Source organism: Pyrus communis, chromosome 11 (genome assembly GCF_963583255.1).
Source record: "Pyrus communis chromosome 11, drPyrComm1.1, whole genome shotgun sequence".
Lineage (NCBI taxonomy): Eukaryota > Viridiplantae > Streptophyta > Magnoliopsida > Rosales > Rosaceae > Pyrus > Pyrus communis.
Window position 1 is genome coordinate 16,382,701 of NC_084813.1, and position 24,910 is coordinate 16,407,610.

A 24,910-nucleotide genomic window follows, 5' to 3' on the forward strand; every position below is an offset into this window, starting at 1 on the left:
ATCGCCACCGCCTCACGGCCTTGGTGAATCTTCGATCCTCATGGCTCCGCGTTCGCTTCGATCTCTGGTGATTTTTTCTTGGCGATTCTTCGATCTCTTGTGTCTCTCTGTATTCTGTTTGGTTGGATCTTGATATTTTCTTCAAGCATGGCGTCCGATTCGTCGTCTTCTCCCTCAAATCCCTCTCTCTCAAACCCTAATTTGGTGCCTAGTTATACCTCTTTGACGATTCAAAACATTGGGAGTATGGTTCCTATCAAGCTTAAGAGCTCGAATTATCTTCCATGGCGTGCGCTCTTTGCTCCGATTCTCCGTCGCTACAAGCTTCTTGGTGTTATTGATGGATCTGAGCCCTGTCCATCTCCTTTGCTTTCTGATCGCTCACCCAATCCGTTGTTTGAACAGTGGTATGAAAAAGATCAGAATCTCTTGATTTGGTTGAATTCTACACTCTCGGAGGAGATCATTCCTTTTACAGTTGGGGTTTCTTCTTCTCGAGATCTTTGGGTTAAATTGGAACAACGTTTTGGAGGAATTTCCGATGCTCATGTTCATCAACTTCGTTCTCGTCTTCAGTCTCTTCAGAAAGGCTCTCACTCAATATCTGAGTATCTGCAGCAAATCAAGGCAATTTCTGATTCCTTAACTACCGCCGGTGCTGGTGTGTCCGATCGTGACCTCATTGCTGCTACACTACATGGCTTACCAGAGGAATTTGACTCGTTTGTTGATTCTATCACTCTTTGGCTCTCATCTACTACTCTGGATGAACTGCATGATCTTCTTCTTACCAAAGAGTTGTCAATGGCTCGTCGCAAGAAATCTGTTGCTATTGAACCTTTTCAAGCGTATGCTGCTCAGAATCAACCACCCTTACTTCCCACACCCCATTCCTCTCAGGCTTATGTTGCTCACAATCAACCAATGCAAAATTCTTTTCGGTACAACTCTAATCGCGGTCGGAATACCAATCGTTTTCACAACAACAGAGGCAATCGTAACTATCAGGGCAATCGGGGCAATCATTCTAATTCTGGATTCACTAGGTATCACAATCAAGGCTTTCATTCTCAGGGTTCATCTAATTCTCGTACTTCTTGTCAAATCTGTGGATCCACAAGCCATGAAGCCATTGATTGCTATGATCTCATGAATCCGGACATCTTTGGGAAAGTTCCTCCTACCAAACTTGCTGCTATGTACACTCAGTATGCCTCCAAACCATCTCCCTCTTGGATTCTTGATTCTGGCGTTACATCTCACATCACTCATGATATCTCCAACATTACTTCTCCTACTCCTTATACTGGTGATGATAAGGTCTATATCGGCGATGGCAAAGGTTTGTCCATTCATCATACTGGCAGTACATCCTTAAATACTGCTCATGTTTCTTTCAAATTGAACAATGTTTTACATGTTCCGCAAATGAAGCACAATTTACTCTCTGCATATCAATTTCTCAAAGATAATTCCTGTTCTTTGACTTTGACTTCCAATGGCTCCGTTGTTAAGGATCGTTCTACGGGGAAGATGCTTTTGCGGGGACCGGTTAGAAATGGTTTCTATCATCTTCAAGGTATTCCTGCTTCTTTCTCTCCATCTTCCTTGTCATCTCGTGCTTTGGTCTGTACTAAAGCATCTGTGAATATTTGGCACAGTCGCTTGGGGCACCCATCTTCCTCCATCTTCAGGAGAGTTATATCTACAAATAAGCTTGCTTTGCAAGGGAAGCATTCTGTTGATTTTTTCTGCTCTGACTGTGCCGTTGCTAAGAATCACAAGCTTCCGTTTTCCTCATCTACTTCATTTTCAACTACTAGTTTAAGCTTGCTACATTGTGATGTTTGGGGCCCAGCTCCGGTTGTTTCTGTTTGTGGTTACAAGTACTACCTTCTAATTGTGGATGATCATAGCAAATATACTTGGTTCTTTCCTTTAAAGGCCAAATCTGATGTATATTCCACTTTTGTTATGTTCAAAAACTATGTTGAAACTTATGTTGGAAATAAAATCAAATGTTTGAGATCTGACTCAGGGGGTGAATTTACTAGCAATCAATTTAAATCTTTTCTTCAAGCTCATGGTATATCTCATCAGCTCAGTTGTCCACACACTCCTGAGCAAAATGGTTGCGTTGAAAGAAAGCACCGTCATTTAGTTGAGACAACTCGGACTTTATTGGTAGCATCCAAAGTTCCTCATTTGTATTAGGTTGAAGCATTCTCTACTGCCATTTATCTTATCAACCGACTGCCTATTTCTAGTTTGCACAGTTCTCCATGGGAACTTTTATTCAAGTTTTCTCCAGACTATTCCAAGTTAAAGGTTTTTGGTTGCTCCTGTTATCCTTGGTTAAAGCCTTATGTTTCCTCAAAGTTAGAAGGCAAGAGTAAAGAATGTGTTTTTCTGGGATATAGTTTGCAGCACAAGGGATATCGGTGTCTTGCTCTTGATACTCAGAGAATATATATCTCTTGCCATGTGCAATTCAACGAGACACATTTTCCCTTTCATCATCTTTCTTCTGTGTCTGCTCCACCAACATCTCCCTCTTCATCTGTTATTATTGATCTGCACTTCTCCATTCCTCAGCACCCTCAAGACTTCTCTTCCTCTTCCAGTTCATCACTTCAACCATCTGTGCCTTCCTCCATTGCACCTGTTTCTTCTCCCGTACCATTGTCCAACCCTGCCTCTATTACTGATAGGGGTGGTTCGGTATGGGGATCCCATACCGAAACCCTTGTCCCGATTCCCAAACCGAAATTTTCGGGAATCCCAAATTCAATACCAATCCCAAACCAAATTTTCGGGAATCCCAATTTTCGGGAATCCCGAAATAATTTCGAGATTTCGGGACAAATCGGGAATCCCGAAATGCTTTTGGGCTTTTGGGCTTTTGGACTAAAATTTGACATATTATGCTTTTAGGCTAAAATTTGACATATTATGCTTTTGGGCCCGAACTGCCAATTTGTTATTTATACTAATTTGCCCACTGCCCACTGCACAAATTTGACATAGTTTCATAAATTAAGTTTCAATCTACCCACTGCCCATTTGTGCACAAAGTTTCAATAATAACGAAGTTTCAATCTGCCCACTACACATGCATCATGCATGCAATAAAAATAAATTAGGTACCAAACCCAAAAGCAAAAATAATAGTTACAAGCCAAGGTTTTAAAATAAATACAGTAACAAACTCAAAAGCAAAAATAATAGTTATAAGCCAAGCTGGGTGGTGATTCTGGTGAAGGAAGGCTGGTGGCACAGTGGCTGCGCTTCAAGCTCTTGACGGAACGGAAGTGAAAATTGAAATGGGGGTTCTGACCTAAAAACAAATGAACGGCACAGATTAAATCTAAAACAATGAACGGTTGAAATAATTCTCTTATAATTAAAAAATAATATATATATATATAATATTTATTTCGGTTCGGTATGGGAATACCGAAAAAATGGAGATGCAATACCGAATCCCGTATCGAAAATTTCGGTTTGGTTCGGGATGACATACCGAAAATTTCGGGAATTTTGGTTTGGGATTTTTTTGGTTTGGGATCGGGATTTTTTCGGTTTGGTTTGGGATTTTTGGGATTTTTTTCCAGCCCTAATTACTGATTCCTCTTCAGCTGCTGTTAACGCCCATCCTATGCTCACAAGATCTAAGGCTGGTATTTTCAAACCGAAGGCTTATTCTGCCACTAAACATCCATTACCTCTAGATGTCGACTTTGTTCCTTCTACATACTTACAAGCTTCCAAATATAAACACTGGAGACAGGCTATGCAGGAAGAGTTTAATGCTCTTCAACTCACTGGTACTTGGCACTTGGTTCCTCTCTCTCCATCTCAGAATATTGTGGGTTGTAAATGGGTGTTCAGGATTAAGAGGAAACCTGATGGCATAGTAGATCGGTATAAAGCTCGTTTAGTAGCTAAAGGATTTCATCAGCAAGCGAGTGTTGACTATCAAGATACCTTTAGTCCAGTGGCCAAGCAGGTTACCATTCAGATTTTATTAACTCTGGCTATTCAATTTGACTGGTTTCTCAATCAATTGGACATTAGCAATGCCTTTTTACATGGGGATCTCAAGGAAGATGTCTTTATGAGTCAACCACCTGGTTTTCTTGATTCTAATCTTCCTAATCATGTGTGTAAACTAAACAAATCTCTGTACGGCTTAAAACAAGCTCCCTGAGCTTGGTTTGATAAACTGTTTCAAGCCCTGCACACATTTGGTTTCACACAATCCTCTTCCGATGCTTCTCTGTTTGTTCTGCAAGCTTCAGTTCCAGTTTTTGTTTTGGTCTATGTGGATGACATACTTGTGACTGGCCCAAATACAATTATTTGTCAGCAATTTATTCAAAAGCTCAGTCAAGTATTTCCTGTTAAATACCTTGGACCTCCTCATTATTTCTTGGGTTTAGAGGTTCACCGCACTTCTGAAGGTCTTTTCATGCATCAGGGTAAATATCTCCTCGATCTTCGTCACAAGACTAATATGGCAGGTGCCAAACCTTGTGTCACTCCTCTTGGTACTTCAAAACTTAATCACAGTGGTCATTTCCTCTCTAATCCCACAGAATATCGGTCTATCGTGGATGGCTTACAGTATCTCACCTGGACAAGACCTGAACTCTCCTTTGCTGTCAATCAAGTTTGTCAATTCATGCATGCTCCCAGGGAACAACATATGCAGGCTGCAAAACGTATTCTCCGGTTTCTCAAAGGTACCCTTACACAAGGTATCTGGTTTAAAAAAAGGTTCTTTAGATCTCACTGCCTATTCTGATGGTGATTGGGCTGGTTGTACTTATGATCGGCGATCTACCAGTGGGTTTTGTGTTTTTCTGGGTACGAATTTAATTAGTTGGACTGCTAAAAAGCAACCAACTGTTGCCCGATCCTCAACTGAGGCGGAATACCGTTCTTTAGCTCACACTGCAGCTGAACTTACTTGGATCTGCAAGGTGTTTTCTGATATTCATTTCTCTCTGTCTACAGTTCCCGTCATTTGGTGTGATAATATTTCTGCAATCTCTCTTGCTTCCAATCCTGTTTTCCATGCTCGGACAAAGCATGTTGAGGTAGATTATCATTATATTCGGGAGCTTGTCTTGGCTCGGTTGGTTAAAGTTCTCTATGTTTGTAGCCACGATCAACTTGCTGACTTACACACCAAGTCTCTATCCAAGCACCGATTCTGTTTTCTTCAGTCCAAGCTTCCTTTTGGCACCTTTCATGCACCAAGTCTCAGCTTGAGGGGGTGTAAAGAGTCTAATAGTAGTAGTTGTATAGCTGGAGTTAGTTAGACAAGGGCAGTGTGTAATTAGTTGTAAATGTTAGGGTCAATTTTATTCTTGTATTGGTGTCTATATATATTGTTGTAAATGTATTATTTGATGATGAAATAAGAAGATATTTTTTCTACTTCTCTGAGTTCCTTACAAACTAAGTTTCTACAACGCAAACCTCAGACGGAATCACATGCTTGTACGCCTTAAGAAAAGCTTGAAATAGCTCATCGGAATTGATATTGACATGTGCAGCCTTGAAATAGCCCACCTTGACGGAAGAACCACCTTGACTGTACCAAGGTGGAAGATACTCGTCACTTTTACGATCAGAGGAAGACATTTCAAAGTCCCTGCAAAAAGTATGAAGAAAAATATTTAGAAGGCAACTTGCAAGAAGAAAAAAAAATGAAATTAAAGAATGATCGAAAAGCCTAGCGCCAAGCCCCATGACCCAACTCATCCACACGCCCAGGCCACAAAAAGGCCCAGCCCTCACTCTTTCTCTAACACGCGACCCGAGCCGTTCCAGCCCAAAGTGGAAGGAGGCCCACGCCTCCCTCTTCCCTTCCTTTTTCGCACGCTCAACACTCCAAGATAGGCCCAGGCCTCTCGGCCTAAGCCACCAAGACCCAAGAGCTGGCCCGAGCCAGTCTCTCCTCTCTCTCACTTCACGCTTACATGGTCTCATGCCAGCACTCCAAGCCAACTCAAAGGCTCACAGCCCGATCTACCAGTGAGGAAGGGAGAGTGCCTCATGCCTTTCTCCCCTTCCTCTGCTCTCCAATAAAGCCCAAGGCCATTCGGCCCAATCTACCAGCAGGAGAGACCTGGCCCATGCCGATTTCTCTCTTTCGCACCATCAGTAGCATCGTGGCACCCCTGCCACATGTTCCACACGACCTCGGCCCCTGCTGAGCCAATTTTTCAAGTCCCAAGACTCTCAAAAAATTCAAGAAGAAGAAAATTCAAACTTTTCTTACCTTGGTGTGGCACGGAGAAGAAGAACTACAACGAGAGACGACTCTTTGCAAGGGTAAGAGAAGAAGAAAGCTAGGGGAGGGGGAAGAAAAATTTCCTCTGGCTTCTCTTTCTTGTTAGAATGATGATTGCTCTCCAAATTTATTTAATCCCCTGCTAAAAGCAGAATTAAATAGGTATTGGGGGCAATTGATTTCCTTTTCCTAGAAGAAGTCTATCTCTAAATAAAGAAAGAAGATCAAGTTCAAATTAGGAAACAACTCTACAAGCCTATGCAGCTTGGGATTACTACATCTAATGCCCTTTTTCCTATGTGCAACCCAACATGTATGAGGGCATTTGTGGAGCCTAAAATAATCCCAAAAATTATAGAGGCAACACATAGACGTTTGCCCAAGAAAGATATGATTGCCCTCAATAAATGAGCAGGCTTCTCAGATGCTCCCACATGCAGCTCACACTTCTGAAGGTCCCAGCAGCTAAATACGACTGCCCACAGCTCACTTGCCCTTGGCAAAGAAAAGTCAAAGCATTAAAGATAAGGATTAATTATCCAAATCCTATCTTTAATACATTCCCAATTGAAGATTAACTCCAATCAAAGTAATTCCTATTTAAATCAATTAGGGATAATTACTCTATTATCTCAAGATATTATTTCCTATTTAATATCTTGAGAATATTTCTCCATAAACCCTAACACTATGGCCGACCCTATCCCTATAAATACCCTACATTCTACTAAATTTCGGTAAGCTTTTGCAACCTTAAAAAGTCATAAACACTTTATTATCCTCAGAGAAACTGACTTAGGCATCGGAGATCCATCGGCCTAACCCCCCCCCCCCCACCTAGTGGGCGCGTCAAGCTTAGGTCCTTGATCAAAGGTGTTAATTGTCTTGCAATTGCATTTTCGTCAAAACTGAAGATCATGGAAATTTGCACTGACACTATCCACCTCAGATAGATAAGAAAGCAAGTGGATCGGGGGACCCCCATTGCAGCAGCATCACATGACTCACTAGATAGAGGTGGGCCTCGTGCTTCTGCTTCCTCAGTGTGGACAGATCAGCTACGGGTGAGCGCACAGATTCCACACTTTCTACAGCTGAGATTGTCTTACAGTTGAGATCTAGTAGCTGAGGCGCGTTCTTGGGTTGTGATGAGTGTGGCGCCCCAACTACAATCCGTTCCAACAAATCTTTATTCTGTGACTCGGATTTTTTGACCATTGGAACCCAACATGGTAAATACGAGGCTAAAATTATAAAGTTAAGGGTGGAAATTATAGATCCCTTACCGTTGGAGGAAAAAAACTGTCTAACCTCGTGCATATAGATGAATAGTTGAAAACACAGGGCTAAGATTTGGAATTTTTCCACCTTTAGGTTGAAGATAGCCTTGCTAGAATTAACAGAGATTTATTCATATAATTGGGCCTTCTCTAATGGCCTCACATTAACATAAAACTCGATCAGGCCCATAAACAAAGCCCATTTGGGATTTAACCACCACTGCAAATTAAAGGGGAGCTTCGTAGGTCACATTGACTGACACACAGAGAGAGCGAAACCAGAGAAAGACAATGGCGTCGAACGCAGCGGCACCGTTTTGGCGCGCAGCCGGTATGACCTACATCACCTACTCCAACATCTGTGCGAATCTGGTTCGTAATTGCCTCAAGGAGCCTTACAAGACCGAAGCCATTTCCCGCGAGAGGGTCCACTTCGCCGTCTCCAAGTGGGCGGAAGGCAAGCCTGAGAAGCCCAGTAAGCTCATCCCCTCATTTATATTTCGGATTTCCGATCTTCATTTCAGTGATTTGTTGTTGATTTTGATGTTAAAAATCTCATATTTTGATCGTTGTTAGTCGTTGATTTCAATCTGTGCGGTTAGGATTCGGGGTTTTTCTCTGATGGATTGAAATTTTGGGGTTGTCTGGTTAAATGAGATTTAATTTTGTGATGGGCTGATGGAATTCAATTTGCAATGTTGGATTGTGTAATTGGTGTGATGGAAATGAGTGGCTCAGATGAAAGTTTTGTTGTTTTGGTGTAGCGAGTAGTGGTGAAAATGCATTTGGTTGAATGAAGATTATTTAGGTTCATGGGTTTTCTTCCAGTTTAAGATTTTTTGAAATTGTCAAAGGTGTTAACTTTTAGATGAATCTGGATTTTGTCATGACTAAAAGCGCCTGCGTCGAAGAAAACCTGTTGTGATCTCTTGCTTTGTGTTAGTAAGTTTCAGAGTTGAGGTTTGTGAACTGAGAATGTATCTCTGAACTTTGCACCGTATGACTAACTTCCGTGGGAATGTATCTCCATTTGTGCAGTTTTAAAAACAATTTGGACCCTTTCTAGCAGCTGCAAATGTTTGTATTTTCCTTATGATACCATTAAGGTAATATGAGGACTGCAGTTGCGGGGGATTATCGTTGATGTTGCACGGACACTCCTAAACCCCTAAGTGTCGGAGTGTTGGATATTAGAACAGTATACCTTTGTGTTTAAGAGTAAATAAAAGTAACCTCTGGTTTGTCATATCAGCTTATGTTGGAAAATAAATTGCAATCCTTCTATATTTTCAGTTTAGCTGTGTTGCTTTAGGTTAGTTGTGCTTGAGGAACTCCTCTTTGGGTTCACCTGCCTGCCAACATATAAGGAATTAAACCGAGAACAAATCCCTCAGAAGAGGGAGGGCAGAAGTTGGGTCCCATTGGGCTAGAACTCATGATTGGAAGGAACTCGTCCGCATAATATTGTTTCTTATAGGCTTACAGCATGCCTATGTAAATTCTTTTATAACATGTAAGGATTCCGAAACACTATTTAGGCACAATCTGCCTTATTATGCTCAAAGGGGGGCTTCTTATGTTACATGGAATGTGCTTGAAACAAGGCTTTCTTGCCAGGCTCTAATATCTTGTATTCTGGGATTTCTGTTGTGGGTTTTTTACATGTTAAAGTTGTGACTTGGTGTGCTTGTTATAGTTATGTTGTATGTTATCAAATCAAATGTCCACTGTGAATTGTTGGTGGTGTGCTGAAATATGAAATTTTGGATTTAGATTTTATTTGTTCATGCCGTGTGTTTTCTCAAAGTCATCCTAATTTATGAGGGTCCATTTTTTCTTGATTTGCCATCTAATGAAGAAAATACATTTTTCTTTTGAAATTATAGATATTCAGAAGGATTGTTAATAATCCTTTTGTTTAAATTTTTGTTATTTCTGATGGGTTAGAATTTTAACAACGTGAATGTAATTGTTCGTATTTGTATTTGATAAATACGTATACATTTGCATGGAAATTTGATTTTTCAACTTTGTAAACCGAATTTTTATCCCGCCAAGCCAGTATTCTAATGGGTGTTTTGTGTTTTCTCAACAGCTGTTCGTACGGATACACCCGAAGCATGAGTTGAGGGAGATGAAGAATTGCTCATGCGCTTGCGTTACACAGATGCTTTTTTTTGTTTTTGTTGTCAATTTGATAGATGTGATCTGTGTTTCTGCATGATCTTTCTGCTATAATAATGTAATTGACACTGATGAAGTGCTTGGTTATTCTGTAGCGTAATGTATGTGACCAAATGTCAAATTGCATTTCTCGCATCGGCCAAAGGATACAAGCTTTACTCCGTTGTTTCGAAAAACAGGTGCGTTTTGAAATTAGTTGTTTTCTCGCCCCTCGTTTCTTTTCCGAACAAATCGAAGAACCGAATGTGTCACTTTGTGGGCGATATTTACATCGGTCCGTAGATTTTGAAGAACATACGTAGTACTGATACATCCTCATCCCAGATGATCCTGTGCGGTTGTCTATACTTGCACATGCATAAGCAATCCAAACGGCCAATCTCAACATAAGATCTGGAGAGTATCACGCGCAACCAACCGTAGATTAAACTCCGATTCAGCCACCAATGTGACCAACGCACAGTTTAATATGAAGATTATTCCGAGTATGATAATTTGTCCAAAAGTTGATAAGAGTAGTTAGCTGGCGGCTGTTGGTCTACTCTGAGTTTGCGGGGATGGTCAGTGAGTTTTTAAATAGATATAGAGCATGAAGTGAACAAAAAAAATTCAGTTTATTCATTGTGGCATTTCATCAAACACTTGGTGAGTTTGTTGTTGTCGAGGGAATTTGACAAGTTCTCTTGACTCAGCCTCCTGAGTGCTATTATAATATGTCTAACAATCATTACATCAAACGTTTGGTGAGCATAAAATGGACGAATACCTAACATTTAGGGGGTCTTTAAAAAACCTTCACATCTAATATTTTTCCAGGCTTCGAATGGCCCTAGGACGGACGTTGGCCCCATCGTACATCCCTCACTGGTTGCGGTTATGATAAGAACATTTCCTAAATTATTTTGCATTTATTTTTTCCCTAGGCGACTTATAATTTAATTCTGACAGAAGATGACACGAGCTTATGTAACGCTGTAGATTATTGTAAATATTATCTCTTCTTTTACCGAAGCATAATATTTCATAACTTGAAAAAAGAAGTAAAATTTATGATACTCTGATGTATATATATTCGAAAGTAAAATTTTGAGAAAAGCGTGGAGCAAAAAAGGCATATGCTTCCCCAACCACTATGGTGGTGGTGATGCATCGAACGGGAATAAACTAGTAAAGTACCAAACTACTTTCTACCAAACATAAAAAATAAACAACTTTAATTACTCAAACATAAATAAATAAATAAAAGATTAAGAAGAAAGAGAAAAAAGAAAAAGAAATGCCTGGAGATGGAGGTGGAATCTAACCACGGCAGCAGCAGCACAGCCACAGCCTGTAAAATACAGCAGGGCAGCACTTGGCATGCAACATAGTTGTTCCCTCTTTATTTTATTTTGGATAAGGATTTTGCAATACAATATTCCATTATTTCCAAAAAAAAAAAAAAACCTGAACACTGTTGTTGGTTGAGCCAGCTAGCCATTCTCCAGTGATGATATATATAATTTTTTTTTTTTCACAGATATTTAGTATATTTTTATATAAATATTTTGTACATTGCATATTGGCTCGGTGAATAGAGATTTTTTGTTCAACCGGCTGTGTTTTTGTAGTTCAAACCATTATCCTTGTTTTAGTGTAGATTAGAACAGTAATATCGCGTGTAATTTTTGTTTTTGAACAAATATTATCTACATTAGGGGGTGAAAGAGTAGGTTAAGCCTTACAATGGCTAGCAATAATATGGTTCAACTTCATCTTTTGCGAATATTAAATCTAAGACTTCTCAAATATAAGTGAAGAGTAATACTTCTAAACCGTAGTACTAAGTGGCAATATCATTTGTATTTAACAGCTGGTTGACAAACCTAATCGAATTAAGAAATGATTAAAATGTTTGACCAAGAAGAATAATCATGTTTTAAATGTTTTAAAGCCGAAGTTAGTCATTTCTTCCATCATTGGTTTAGTTGAAAATGTACTCAATTTTATGAATATTTGTGTGAAGACTCTACATTATACAAATGTAGAAAAATAAATCATGCAATAATTACGTAGTCCTAAATCAAACAGAATTAACGAAAATCAAACTTAAAACTTTCTGCTTACTTAAATGGATAGCATTAGACCATAGATTGTAATAATGGTGTCGATTGAAGTAAATCAAGAACTATCCTTTTGTTTTTAGGTAATAAAATCTCAAAAAAACTATACAAAGATGTGGTAAGTGCACAAATGAAGTCGTAAATCCCAGTTAGACCTCATTCCTTTCTATATAAGGAAAACTAATTAAAAGAGCTTGAAAACTTTAAGTTTTAACAATAAGAACAAAATAAAGGGTAAAGTGAATAGTATTAAGATTGATTTTTTAGTATAAAAATATAATTTTTCATTAAAATAAACAGTACCGTGGACTTTTCGTTAAAACTCCTTCTATGTATTAACCGCTGTCAAAATCTAGTAAATCGCAGTCAAACCAAACCGTCCCTCCATCACATTCCCGTTTCCTCTCTCTCTTCACCAAAACACGCTTCGTGAGCACTTCTCTCTCTCTCTCTCTCTCTCTCTCTCTCTCTCTCTCTCTCTCTCTTCGCTTGGTTCGGAAGCTCAACTTCCATGGCCTAATTTCCACCGGCGATTAGTTTTGAAATTCCCATTTTGCCTTCACCGGATCAGTCGCCCGTTTGCTCCCCGCATCCCTAATTTCGGAGCTGCTGGTTCAGCTGATTGATCTGATCTGTCCGGCGATTCATGGCTTCGGCGAAGATGGCCCGGTCGAGAGGCACGCCGGTTAAAGAGAACGGCGTCAAGCTTGAGGAAGGCCTCAATGTCTTCAAGTCTGACAAGTTCGATTCCCAGAGCTACGTCCAGTCACGATGCTCCCTCAACGAGAAGGTCACTTTCTTCTATTCATATACATATATACATTACATACACACATATATGTTTGTGTATGTATGCCTGTTTTTTGTGCTCGATGTTGTATATTTTATGCTGTTTGGTTGGTGAGAAACCATGGGAAAGTGAAAGAACGAACTTTCAGGATTCTTGAATTGTTGATGGAATGGAATTCTATGTTTTTTTAATTGTAGAATTTGGTTTCTTGAAACAATTCCGAGAGATGCTATGAAGTTCGATTTTTCAAAATTGCGGAATCGTAAAGGGATACAAGTTAAATATATGTATTTGAACACTTCTTGCAGGATATAAGACAATTATGTTCATATCTTTTGGACTTGAAAAGAGCTTCCGCAGAGGAAATGCGTAGAAGTGTCTATGCTAACTATTCAGCATTCATTCGGTGAGTTTTCGTTAGATGGTTAATGTGACAAATTGATGAGTTCATAGTGTATATGCAACTTTACCAGTTTATATTCTGAGGTGCTTCGCAATAACAGCACTCCCTTCGCTTGTTGGTAATGCTTAGTATATGTTTGGGGATTTGGGTTGCCTAGCTTGATACATTTGATTTACGCATGATTTGGATAGTGCGATTCTTTAGTTTTAAAATGTACTTTGTAAAATATCCCACCACTTCCAGCTCTAACTAAAAAGTAAAAGAAAATCTCGTTTGGTTATTTAGAGTTTAGACCAAGTTCACAAAATATAAAATTTCACCTGTTTCAAGTGGTTGCATGGCCATTCTCTTAGTAGTTTGGATTTTGCTGCTGTGTTTATGGCATGGTATTCCAGCTTACCCTGATGTATTTTTTAACTCTTCGGAGTTTAGACTAATTAAACTTGAGATACAAAATGTTACTTGTATGTGGTGCAGATTATAGTAATCGTAATTTTTTTCTTTTATGAGTTAAAACGTTTTGGATTTGTACGTGTTTGTTTATTGTTGCTTTTCATGGTAGTTTTAGTGCCAATATAGTCACAGTCAAAGTGATTGTATATCTCCTTAAACTATCATTTATTTTTTTTGTGTTTCCGTTTTTGTTATTAGAATTTCTGTTCTTGTTTCTTTAGATGATCCAATTGATAAAATTTGGTATCCAAGGTTGTTTGGTGCCAAAATAGTTACAGTCGAAGTGATTGTTTATGTCCTTAAACTAGGACTTATTGTTTTATTTTTTTTGCTTTGTTATTAGAAATTTCCGTTCTTGTCTACCTATTGGTCCGGTCAACTCTGTCGGGGTTACTTTTATGTACCTAGTTTACTTGAAAGCAATTTTCAAATTCTATTGGAAGGTTAAGCCAGTTAATCCTCAGTTTGAGTCATTCCTTTTGATACAAATTATTCGTCGAGTATAATTTGGATTTTACGTAAATTGTATTTCTTACTCACAGCACCTCCAAAGAGATATCAGATTTGGAGGGGGAGCTATCCTCTATCAGAAACCTGCTATCCACTCAAGCTGCCTTGATTCATGGTCTAGCTGAGGGAGTAAACATCGATTCCCTATCGAAATCTGTTCCTGAAGGTTCTAGTGAAAATGGTTTATTAAGTTTTGAAGACAGAGATCCTACAGACCTGGAGAAATGGTTAATAGAATTTCCTGATCTCTTGGATGTTCTATTAGCGGAAAGGAGAGTGGATGAAGCTTTAGATGCCCTAGATGAAGGTGAACGCGTGGCTGCTGAAGCAAAAGAACTGAAGATGTTGGATCAAGCTTTACTCGTGTCTCTGCAGACTTCCATTATTGAACGCAGGCAAAAGTTAGCTGATCAGCTTGCTGAGGCTGCTTGCCAGCCTTCTACGCGCGGTGGTGAACTTCGTGCAGCTATCTCAGCACTGAAAAGGCTTGGGGATGGCCCTCGTGCACACAGTTTGCTGCTCAATGCACATTTCCAAAGATATCAGTATAATATGCAAAGCCTGCGTCCATCAAGCACCTCATATGGAGGAGCTTATACTGCTGCACTCTCACAGTTGGTGTTCTCTGCTATTGCTCAAGCTGCTAGTGATTCGTCAGCGATATTTGGCAAGGAACCAAATTATACTTCTGAGCTTGTGATGTGGGCAATAAACCAAACCGAGGCTTTTGCCTCTCTTACTAAAAGACATGCATTAGCTTCATCAGCTGCTGCTGGGGGGTTAAGAGCTGCTGCAGAGTGTGTTCAAATAGCATTAGGCCATTGTTCCTTGTTGGAAGCTCGTGGTTTGGCACTTTGTCCTGTACTTTTGAAACTCTTTAGGCCTAGTGTTGAACAAGCACTAGACGCTAATTTAAAAAGAATCGAGGAAAGCACTGCTGCCTTAGCTGCTGCTGATGATTGGGTACTTACATATGCTCCAACTGCTACACGGCAACCTGGCAGGCCTTCAACTACATCCCTCGGTAATATGACAGCGTTCCAACATAAGCTTACAAGTAGTGCACATCGGTTCAATTTCATGGTCCAGGTAAATCATTTTTCTACCGCATAAAATCAATTAATCAATTTTCTGTGTAGTTGTATGCGATCCCTTATTTTAATGTGGCCTCATAGATTACCTGATCTTGCAGGATTTCTTTGAGGATGTAGGACCATTGCTCAGTATGCAGTTGGGTGGTCAGACATTGGAGGGTTTGTTCCAAGTATTTAATTCATATGTGAACATGCTCATAAAAGCATTACCGGGTTCAATGGAGGAAGAAGCAAACTTTGAAGGTTCTGGGAATAAAATTGTCAGTGTAGCTGAGAATGAAGCCCAACAGATTGCTTTGCTGGCAAATGCATCCTTATTAGCAGAGGAACTGCTTCCACGCGCAGCCATGAAGCTGTCTCCACTGAATCAGGTTGCTTACAGGGATGATCTACGTAGAAGATCATCAGATAGGCAAAACCGGCATCCTGAGCAAAGGGAGTGGAAGAGGCGGCTTGTCAGCTCAGTTGATAGATTAAAAGATAGTTTCTGTCGTCAGCATGCTCTAGATCTCATTTTTACAGAGGATGGTGATAGCCATCTTACTGCTGATATGTACATAAACATGGATGCGAATGTGGAAGAGGTTGATTGGTTCCCATCCTTAATATTCCAGGTATGCTGAATAATGATTTTGTCCGGCATAATTTCTGCTTGGACTCATTTCTTTTCCTTCTTTTTAGACATCATGCTATTCACAGTTGGTGCTACTCAGTTCTAAATGTTCCTCTGCTAGTTTGCTTTGCATGTTTAATTCCCTCGTTGACGTCCTCTATGGTTATGAAAGGGTTAAGGAAATTTAAGAGGACCTCCCCTTGTGACTTGTGTTGCTGAACTTCTTGTTGGAGGACATCAAAGTTGTTATAAAACAAATGTCTTATATATAATGAGTGTTGTCTATTAATATATATATATGTGTGTGTGTGTGTGTGTGTGTGTGTGTGTGTGTGTGTGTACATTAATATATTTTTGTTATTTTAAGTTTATCCTTTTTCCCCACACCATGACTTGAAAGTTCTCTTTACCAAAAATATTGTCAATCGTTGCCTGTGCTTTAAGTGCCATTCTATTATTACTCATTAGAGAGATTCTACATATATAGGCTACACATGTATGGCAATTAAACTTATTTTTAAAATATTTCAACACAAAAAAAAAACGTATTAGAAAAATATTTCTGAACACTGTAGATTTTTATATTCACGTCTCCTTGCATGATACCTTGAAATTGGACTAATTACCTTAAGTGATATGGTCACATGAAGATTATCAGGTGTGGCATGCTGTCTTTACGTGATTCATAGTTATACTTCTTGTTCATTATTGTTCAATTTGTAAGCGAGAACATGAGAATTGACCAAAAAGTTCTGAGGGTCATATGATATTTCCGCTTTTATATGTGTATAATGTATATGCATATTCAACTTTTTTGTGGTGTATAAGATCCTGAGTATTTTAAACTATTTACGTGCTTTATTTATTGTCTTTTTCAAGTCCTAATTTTCTTTTGTTAACTTTTCCGAATTCAGGAACTTTTTGTAAAACTAAACAGAATGGCCAGTATAGCCGCAGAAATGTTTGTAGGCAGGGAAAGATTTGCTACATTGCTTCTAATGAGACTAACAGAAACTGTCATATTGTGGCTTTCGGAAGACCAGAGCTTTTGGGATGATATTGAGGATGGGCCACCTTTAGGTCCTCTTGGCTTACAACAAGTACGTAATTTCGGGTCACACCATCTAATTTACTGTCTTTTGTTGTGTTTCTTTTGATCATCCGTCGTTGTGAATCCAGTATAACAACCCAAAGCTTACACCTACAAGCAATAAGAAACACATAGTCATAATCATGTGAAGGGATATTCCTATTTTTGCAACGTAAGAAGGAACTATATCATACAAGAAAGAAAGAAAGTAATCGAAGATCTCACATGTAGAAACAAAGAAGAGGATGGAAGGAAAAATCTTGGATTGGTATATTTTGTGAGGGAGGGAGAGTCGGGCCTGCAACTGTGATAGCTCTAGTTGTTTACGTAACTCTCTTTCCGTGCTGCAACTATATCTCCAACCTATCAAACATGAAAAGGACTTACCCTTATATCAGGATACTAAGTATTTTGTAGCCTGGCCTTTCGTGATGATATGAGGATGCCCAGTTTTTTCCCTTTCTTGGTTTGACATTTCTCCCCAGGTTACTAACTGATAATTTATACAACCTAACATTTGGTGCCTACAACATTGTGATGATATTGATCCTAAATAGAAACATAACCTTAATATCGTCATTGAATCTAAAGCAATTGTGAGGAAATAATGCAGATTACAGGAAATGGTGACCAGATACTAAAGAATATTAAAAGGGTCCTAACAATATTAAAAGGGTCCTAACAAGAACTCATACTCGATACATGATAGCTGTCTTCTCCCATCTTAATTTTGGGGAGTCTCCTCATTGAACACCCACTTGTATATTAACTTGTTTCATCTGTGTGCAGTTCTATCTGGATATGAAGTTTGTCATACTCTTTGCTTCTCAAAGTCGTTACCTATCTCGAAATTTGAATCGAGCTATTAACGAAATCATATCTAAAGCCATGGCAGCATTTTCTGCAACTGGCATGGATCCCAATAGGTATGTTACTTCATTTAGGTTGCTCATTTTCATCAACGATAATATACATGCATACATGTAGGTGTATAAACATAAAACACCTGTCGTAAAAAAGTTGTGTAAAACCTTCCAGTACGACACCCATCTATTTTATGCTGGACACTTTTATCCTTGTAAGGAATTCAAATTTTGCTGTGATTGCACGACGTATTGTACTGCTTTTGAGCCGTTGATTTAACTTACACTGAGTTTTAAATTTTGTTTCAGTGTGCTTCCGGAAGATGAATGGTTCAATGAAGTCTGTCAAGACGCAATTGAAAGATTAAGTGGAAAACCAAAAGCTGTGAACGGTGATCGGGATCTTAGTAGCCCAACCGCCTCTGTTTCGGCACAGTCAATCTCATCTGTTAGATCTCACGGGAGTTCCTGAGGCGCATCAAGTTTCATCTCTCTGTAAATTAGATAGAGAACTATCCTTGTATCCTTTAGAATTCTTTTTCCCCTCCAATATAATAATTTTTGTTTACCATTTTTAGTTTCCGTCATCCTTTTTCCTCGCTTTTTTCTGTAGGACGACATTTCGTGACACAAGGCTAGGAATTCTTTTGAATGATTTGAGTTTGTAAAGTTGTTGATTGCAATTGTTTGATCGGAATACAAAATTTGTATTATTCTTAGACAAGGTCGGGTGGATTCCCCGAATCTGTATTGATGTCGTCGATACCCTGAATTCATGTGAATAATGTTTTGTTTGATGGAGCCATGGGCAGTCGTTCTAATGGAAGATCTGTTTCTTTGTTCGAGTGTACTTTCTTTTCATTGAGAAAATATGACATTCCAATGTGCATAATATGCCGTGCGGTATACTGCATTCCGTTTAGAATTAGCAACATCCGAGAGAATTCGTTACTAATACTCTACGTCCATGAAATATCATTCATTTCGATCACCGGTGTGACGATCACACTAATATGCGCTTTCTGTGAAGATCCCGGGCTCTTTTAAATCTGCCCAATTTGACATCCACACTTCAGAAAAGCTTGAAAAGATTTTGTTCGCTCATGTCCTACTTTTTCGACTCAATAGTCTCAAAGAAGTTCTTCTCCTCACTCTGCCTCGGTCATTATATGGAACAGGTTCACTGTTATTGTGGCATCCCATCCAATACCACATAATATTATTGGACCAGGATGTCAAGTGGCAGTGAACCCATTCCATATAAGTTGCTAGAGAGGGCGAGGGAGAGGGAGAGAGAGGGAGAGAGAGAGAGAGATTGCTTGAAGTGAATTCCATATATCTAACCTACATTGCACATGTTTACAGATGCATCACTAACTATCCGCTAAGATTACACCCGGTACAAAGCAGATTAAATATACAGGCTACAATAGTCGATCTGGGAAAGTTAAAAAGCTAGCCCTTTATGCTTCTCACTTTGGAATCTGCATCTAACAATTGCTTGATCACATCTCTCATTGTGGGTCTAATTTTCGGATCTTTCTCAGTACATCTGAAAGCCACCGTAAGAGCGTCAATAACTTGATCCATGATGTTTGAATCCAGAAGTTCCTCCTTAAGGCTTGAATCGACGATCTGATCAATTTGTTCCGTGCTGCTCCACACTGACCTAGCCCATTCTACAATGTCAGTTTGCTCCATAAATGATGGATCCAATGCCTTCTTTCTTGTTATCAGCTCAAGTAAAACAACCCCATAACTGTACACATCAGATTCCACGCTCTTTGCTGTTCGAAATGCATTTTCTGTAACAAACCACGGAAAATACTTTAGTTCATTAAGTGCATGAATGTACAAACATTTCTGAATCGAAAATAAACCAGAAGAATTACCTGGTGCAATATATCCGGTTGTACCCACAACTGCGATGGATGTTGCTGCAGAAGACTGATGATCCAAAAGTTTCGCAATACCAAAATCACCGATATGGGGCTCCATGTCAGAGTCCAAGAGGATGTTCATTGGTTTGATGTCTCGATGCACTATAGGGGGATCACAATCATAATGGAGATATTCCAACCCATATGCAGTTCCAAGCGCTATCCTATAGCGGACACTCCACTTGAGAGTTGGCGGGGGTTTGATTTCATGTAAAACATCATAAAGGCTCCCATTTTGCATGTACCGATACAATATCAAACCGTGGTCTTTTCTTAACCAGAAGTCTTCCAATCTAACCAGATTCCGGTGCCTAATCAACCCAAGTGTTTGAATTTCTCTAATCATGCTCAAACGCCTTCCTTCGTGCCCTGCAAATTGAAGCTTCTTGACTGCATAATCTTTGTCTGGAGCCAAAGAGGCCTTATAGACTGTTCCATGGGCTCCTCTCCCGATGATATAGTGATCATTTAGGTTTTCTGTAGCCTCCAGTACTGTGTTGAGCAAGGCAGATGGCCCCCCTAGAGCAGAGATCTCAAAGTCGTGCTTGGTCTTTTTGCGCAAGAGGAACAGATAAATCAGCCCATAAAGCACAAAAACAACAAACATCGAAGATCCTAGAGCTATAAATGCAATTTGCACTTTACTAAGGCCTTTCTGGTTGCTTGGTGGACTGTTGCAAGATTTAAAACTGTTCTTTCCTGCGCACATTGAGCCACATGATGGAAGGTAATTGACACATATGTAGGGATTGCCCAAAAATGACACTGGGGATGAGCTCAACAGGTTCATCAATGTCTCTGGTACTGGACCTGTGAAGTTGTTGTCTGAAACGTTAACCTCAGTTAGTGAACTCATATCGCCGAGAACTTTTAAAGTCCCTGTCAAATTGTTACGAGAAAGATCTAGTCGTTGGAGCCTTATCAGTTTCCCTAGCTCTGAAGGAATCAGACCTGTCAATGCATTGTTGCTAAGATTTAATGCATAAAACATACTCTGCAATGCTCCAATTGCTGATGGAATCACACCTCCGAATAGATTTCCACCAAGTTGTAGCTCTGAAAGCTTTTCGAACTCTGACAAGAAAGTTGGGATGCCGCCAGTAAAGCTGTTGTCGCTTAAAATCAGTGTTGATAAAACTGTCCAACTTCTCAGACTTGACGGAATGGAGCCATTCAACAAATTGGACCGCACATCGAACTTATCCATTTTGGTACAATTCGATAGTTGAGGAGGCAGAGAACCAATCAAATTGTTCTGGAAAAGAACCAAAGTACGAAGCTCTGCAAGCTTCCCCAGCTCCTGCGGTATAGGTCCAGTTAACCTATTCGTGGACAAATTGATGGTTGTGAGGTTGCCACAGTTTTGCAAGCTTGATGGAATTGCTCCACTTATCTCATTGCTGCTGATGTCCATATAATTGAGGTTTGGATTTTTTGCAAATTCCGGGAGAGCTCCGGTCAGGTTATTCTGTTCAAGCTTCAACCTCCAAAGTGTAGAGCAGTTTCCAACATCAGAAGGTATGGAACCTTGAAGTCGATTGGAAGCCAAAGTCAACACCCTTAACCTCTTTCCATGGCAAAGATTTGGAGGGATTGTACCAGTGAAGTTATTATTCAGAAAATCTAACTGCACTAAACTGCTGTTAATCCCCAGACCTTGAGGTATAACTCCAGAAAAGAGGTTGTTAAACAACGAAATATTCTGCAGTTGGTTCAGCTCAGTCATCTCTACAGGCAGCTCCCCGGTGAGGTTATTATTGTACACAAGGATTTGCTGAAGACTCTGAATCTTCCAAATGCTAACTGGGATTTCACCAGTTAACCTGTTCTCAAACAATTCAAGATCCTGCAATTTCAGCGTCCCCAATTCACTAGGAATTTCTCCCTCAAGTTGGTTTGTATACAACTGTAGTCCTGTTAAGGACTTGCATTTACCAAGTTCGGGAGGTATTTTCCCAGACAAACGGTTCTCAGGAAGGCGCAGAAGTTCAAGCTTCTCTAGTTGGCCAAAGGAAGACGGGATAGTCCCCGTTAAGTTGCTATTCACAGCACCAAACTCTGTTAAATTACTACAATTTCCCAGACTTGATGGAAGACCTCCACTAAACTGATTGCGTGACAAATCCAAGAAAATCAAATTCTTGCAATCCCCAGAACCCAAATCAATCCTACCGTTGAGACGATTACCACTAACTTGAAGATACACTAGGTTCCCAAGATTGTTCAGACTCTTAGGCAGGGCTCCACTCAAATGGTTGTCATCCAAATACAATTCCTCCAATTTACTCAAATTCCCAACATTTGCAGGGATGGAACCATTCAAACTATTCCTATACAGATATATATAAACCAAGCTGGAAATCGAAAACAAGGGTTCAGGGATTTCACCAGAAAATCGATTTTCTGATAAGTCCAAGTACTCAAGTAAACTACAGTTGGCCAACCCAACTGGGATTTTGCCAGAAAAACTATTGGAACCCAGAGCAAGAGTCTGCAGATACCTAAAGCTGCCAACTTGAGGCCCCAATTGGCCAGAAATTCCAAACCCAGTGAGGTTTAAGGCAACCACATTGTGGGATTTATCACATTGGATTCCAACCCATTGGCATGGATTGGAATCAGAGGCATTCCAGGTGGAGGATATGGGGGATGGGATTACAGTCCAGTGCTTGAGGAGGGACAACAGCGCCACCCCATCAGAGCTCAAACTAGATACAATAGGTATGGGCACAGAGAAGCAGAATAACAAGAAGAAGAAGAAGAAGAAGAAATTGAAAGGGTAAAGCTTCATACTTTGGTATATAATTAGTTGAAGAAAAGGAAAATTACTTGGTAAAGATTTGAGCTTTAGCTACAGCATGCAGATTCAGCTTTCCTTTGCATTTGAATGAGTTGGAAACTGAGTGGTTTGAAGAGAGAGAGAGAGAGAGAGAGAGAGAGAGAGAATTGTGTTGGGATTTTGGTAAAGATTTGAACTTTGGTGGTAAGCTAGCTGGTTTAAGCTCGCACAGGAAAACCCAGCAGCATGTAGATAAGTAGACTCAATTGGCCTTTTGAATAAGTTTGAAATGAGTTGGAAACTAAGTAGAAAATTGTTAAGAGAGAAACAGAGGAGAGAGAGGATTGTGTTGGCTATTTGGTATGTCGGTTGACGTTTAAATAACAGAGTTGATAGTTTCCAAAAATAATAATAATAATAACAGAGTTGATCTGGTCGGATCCACGTTTTGGAGACTTTCTGTGGACTTTGAGTCATGTTTCATACTCTTAACAGAAGACAGAACCGAGAAAAGATAACGACTCTTTCTTGTGTCTATGTGTGTGTTATTTAACAACCAAAAAAGTTATAAAAAAATTCAAATTGTGTGTTTTTGGGTGTGAACAAAACATAAAGATAGATACTTTAAAGTGGAAATTATGTGATGAAATCAGTGGGTGTTTTCACACACACCATACCTGCGAGGAAGAATGGCTTCCACTTTTTGACCACAACTTTTAAGAGAATTGTTATTAGTACTCTAAAAATTTCATTCTACACTCCTCGTAAGTGTATTTTTTTTTTTTTCTAATTATAAAAAATTTAGAATGCAAAATGAGATTTTTGAAATGCTAATAACAGTTCCGGGAACAAGAATTACTTTAATGTTACTTAGCACTCGATGTTAGTCGTCCATTACCTACTATTGAAGAAAATTGCTAAATATATGAGTTTTTATTCTATTTAAAGTTGGTTGAAACTGAGAATTGACATTTTTTTTTTTAAATATTTTACCAACTATGTCTCAATCCCCCGTTCCCTGTTGTTACAAGGCAGAGGAATAAACATTGACAACACGACATTCGCATGCCTTGGATGTAAGCAAACAATTTTACAAGTTTGTGATTTGATAATTGGTTATGTCCTCTTTAAATAATAAAAAAGACTTTCAGTTTTTAATTCATCGAAAGACACTTAACAAAAAATTTTAATCATAAGGACAAAAGTCAGCATTGAAATTGAAAATAATAAAAGACAAAATTAATTAAAAAAAAACTCTTTTTATTATAATTCTTAAATTAATTGTCATTTATATACGTTAAAAATTTACACATAATAGAACAAAATACGATTACAGTGTATCATATACGTCTAATATTAATGTGTTGTATATGACATATTTAATCACTTCTTTACTGAATAAATTGTCATTCGACCCCTTAAACTATTGTCCTAGTAATTACCTTGAACTATTTAAAATTAGCCACCATCAGATTCGATCAAACTCCATCCACTTTGCAATTAAATAATAGTACGTGATCAGCACGTGATTCACTCTTGTGGATAAAATTGTGCCAGTACTGACGTAAGGTGAATGAAATTTTATCAAATCCGATCCAATAGTGAGAGGTAATTTGATAATTTCAAATAGTAAAAATCAACGAAAAAAATAACTAAGGTGTCAAATGACAATTTAACGTTAGACCAGCTCTAAATAAAATGTCAAATTATAAGAGTCAAATTACAATTGATGACAAATTTGTCAAATGTTATTTTATTATTTAAATAAAACTTTAAATGATTGTAATTATTAAAAAAATATTGAAACAAAATTTTTATTCGTCGAAATGTTAGTCGAACAAATGACTTACCATTAAAATGAAAATTAAAAATAAATTTGATACTGATGTCAATTTTGACTCCAAATTATAAAGTCTTCAAATTCAGTCAGTAAATAACACTTCAATTGAATGGATTTTTTATGTCAAATATACACAATAACATGTCATCAAAGATTTTTACATCTTCTTTGAAAATATTCTTTTTTTTTTTTTTTTTTTTTTTTTTTTTTTTTGCAAAGGGCAATCTTTAAGCAGAGAATCCAGAGATGACATTACGCAATGTGAATAGAAGGCATGGAAGTTGCGACTGGAAGTGGACCCCGTCGTGTCCACGCGTGGAGTTCATATTTATATTAAATGACAGCACACAGCCACGTCAATACTGTGAAACAACAACAGGGAGGGAGGGAGGCCCTACTTATTTACTACTCAATTCTGTGACATCTCCCCCTTCCTTTTTTGTCAACCTGTGACTTCTGACTTTCTCCAAAATAAATACATTTTATTTGTCAAAAATATAAATAAAGGAAAATTAAAGAAAATAATTTAAAATTTTTGAATTTTAACAATAACGACAAAATAAAGGATAAAATAAATAGTATCGGGATTAGCTTTTTAATGTAAAAATGTAGTTTTTCATTAAAATGAACAGTACCGAAAGTTTTTCGTTAAAGTTTCCTATAAA

At 38.7% G+C, this 24,910-nt stretch overlaps 3 protein-coding genes across 3 annotated transcripts; 2 read left to right on the forward strand and 1 right to left on the reverse strand.

Annotated features, from left to right (window-relative positions):
• Positions 1 to 7,821: 7,821 nt before the first annotated feature.
• Positions 7,822 to 9,897, forward strand: LOC137708544 (ATP synthase subunit epsilon, mitochondrial-like). Its single transcript, XM_068447644.1, has 2 exons — positions 7,822 to 8,059; positions 9,680 to 9,897. Exons 1-2 carry the CDS (start codon positions 7,876 to 7,878, stop codon positions 9,706 to 9,708), a joined length of 213 nt encoding a protein of 70 aa, XP_068303745.1. The 5' UTR covers positions 7,822 to 7,875; the 3' UTR covers positions 9,709 to 9,897.
• A 2,400-nt stretch (positions 9,898 to 12,297) lies between these two features.
• LOC137707752 (exocyst complex component EXO84B-like) lies at positions 12,298 to 18,524 on the forward strand. Its single transcript, XM_068446664.1, has 7 exons — positions 12,298 to 12,660; positions 12,969 to 13,066; positions 14,059 to 15,115; positions 15,219 to 15,734; positions 16,648 to 16,833; positions 17,613 to 17,749; positions 17,996 to 18,524. The coding sequence occupies exons 1-7, from the start codon at positions 12,517 to 12,519 to the stop codon at positions 18,156 to 18,158; spliced, it is 2,301 nt and encodes a 766-aa protein (XP_068302765.1). The 5' UTR covers positions 12,298 to 12,516; the 3' UTR covers positions 18,159 to 18,524.
• Positions 18,525 to 19,001: 477 nt separating this feature from the next.
• Positions 19,002 to 24,186, reverse strand: LOC137708126 (receptor-like protein kinase). The gene is made up of 2 exons (XM_068447119.1): positions 19,579 to 24,186; positions 19,002 to 19,491 (listed from the first exon to the last, which is right to left on the reverse strand). The coding sequence occupies exons 1-2, from the start codon at positions 22,415 to 22,417 to the stop codon at positions 19,142 to 19,144; spliced, it is 3,189 nt and encodes a 1,062-aa protein (XP_068303220.1). The 5' UTR covers positions 22,418 to 24,186; the 3' UTR covers positions 19,002 to 19,141.
• Positions 24,187 to 24,910: the final 724 nt, after the last annotated feature.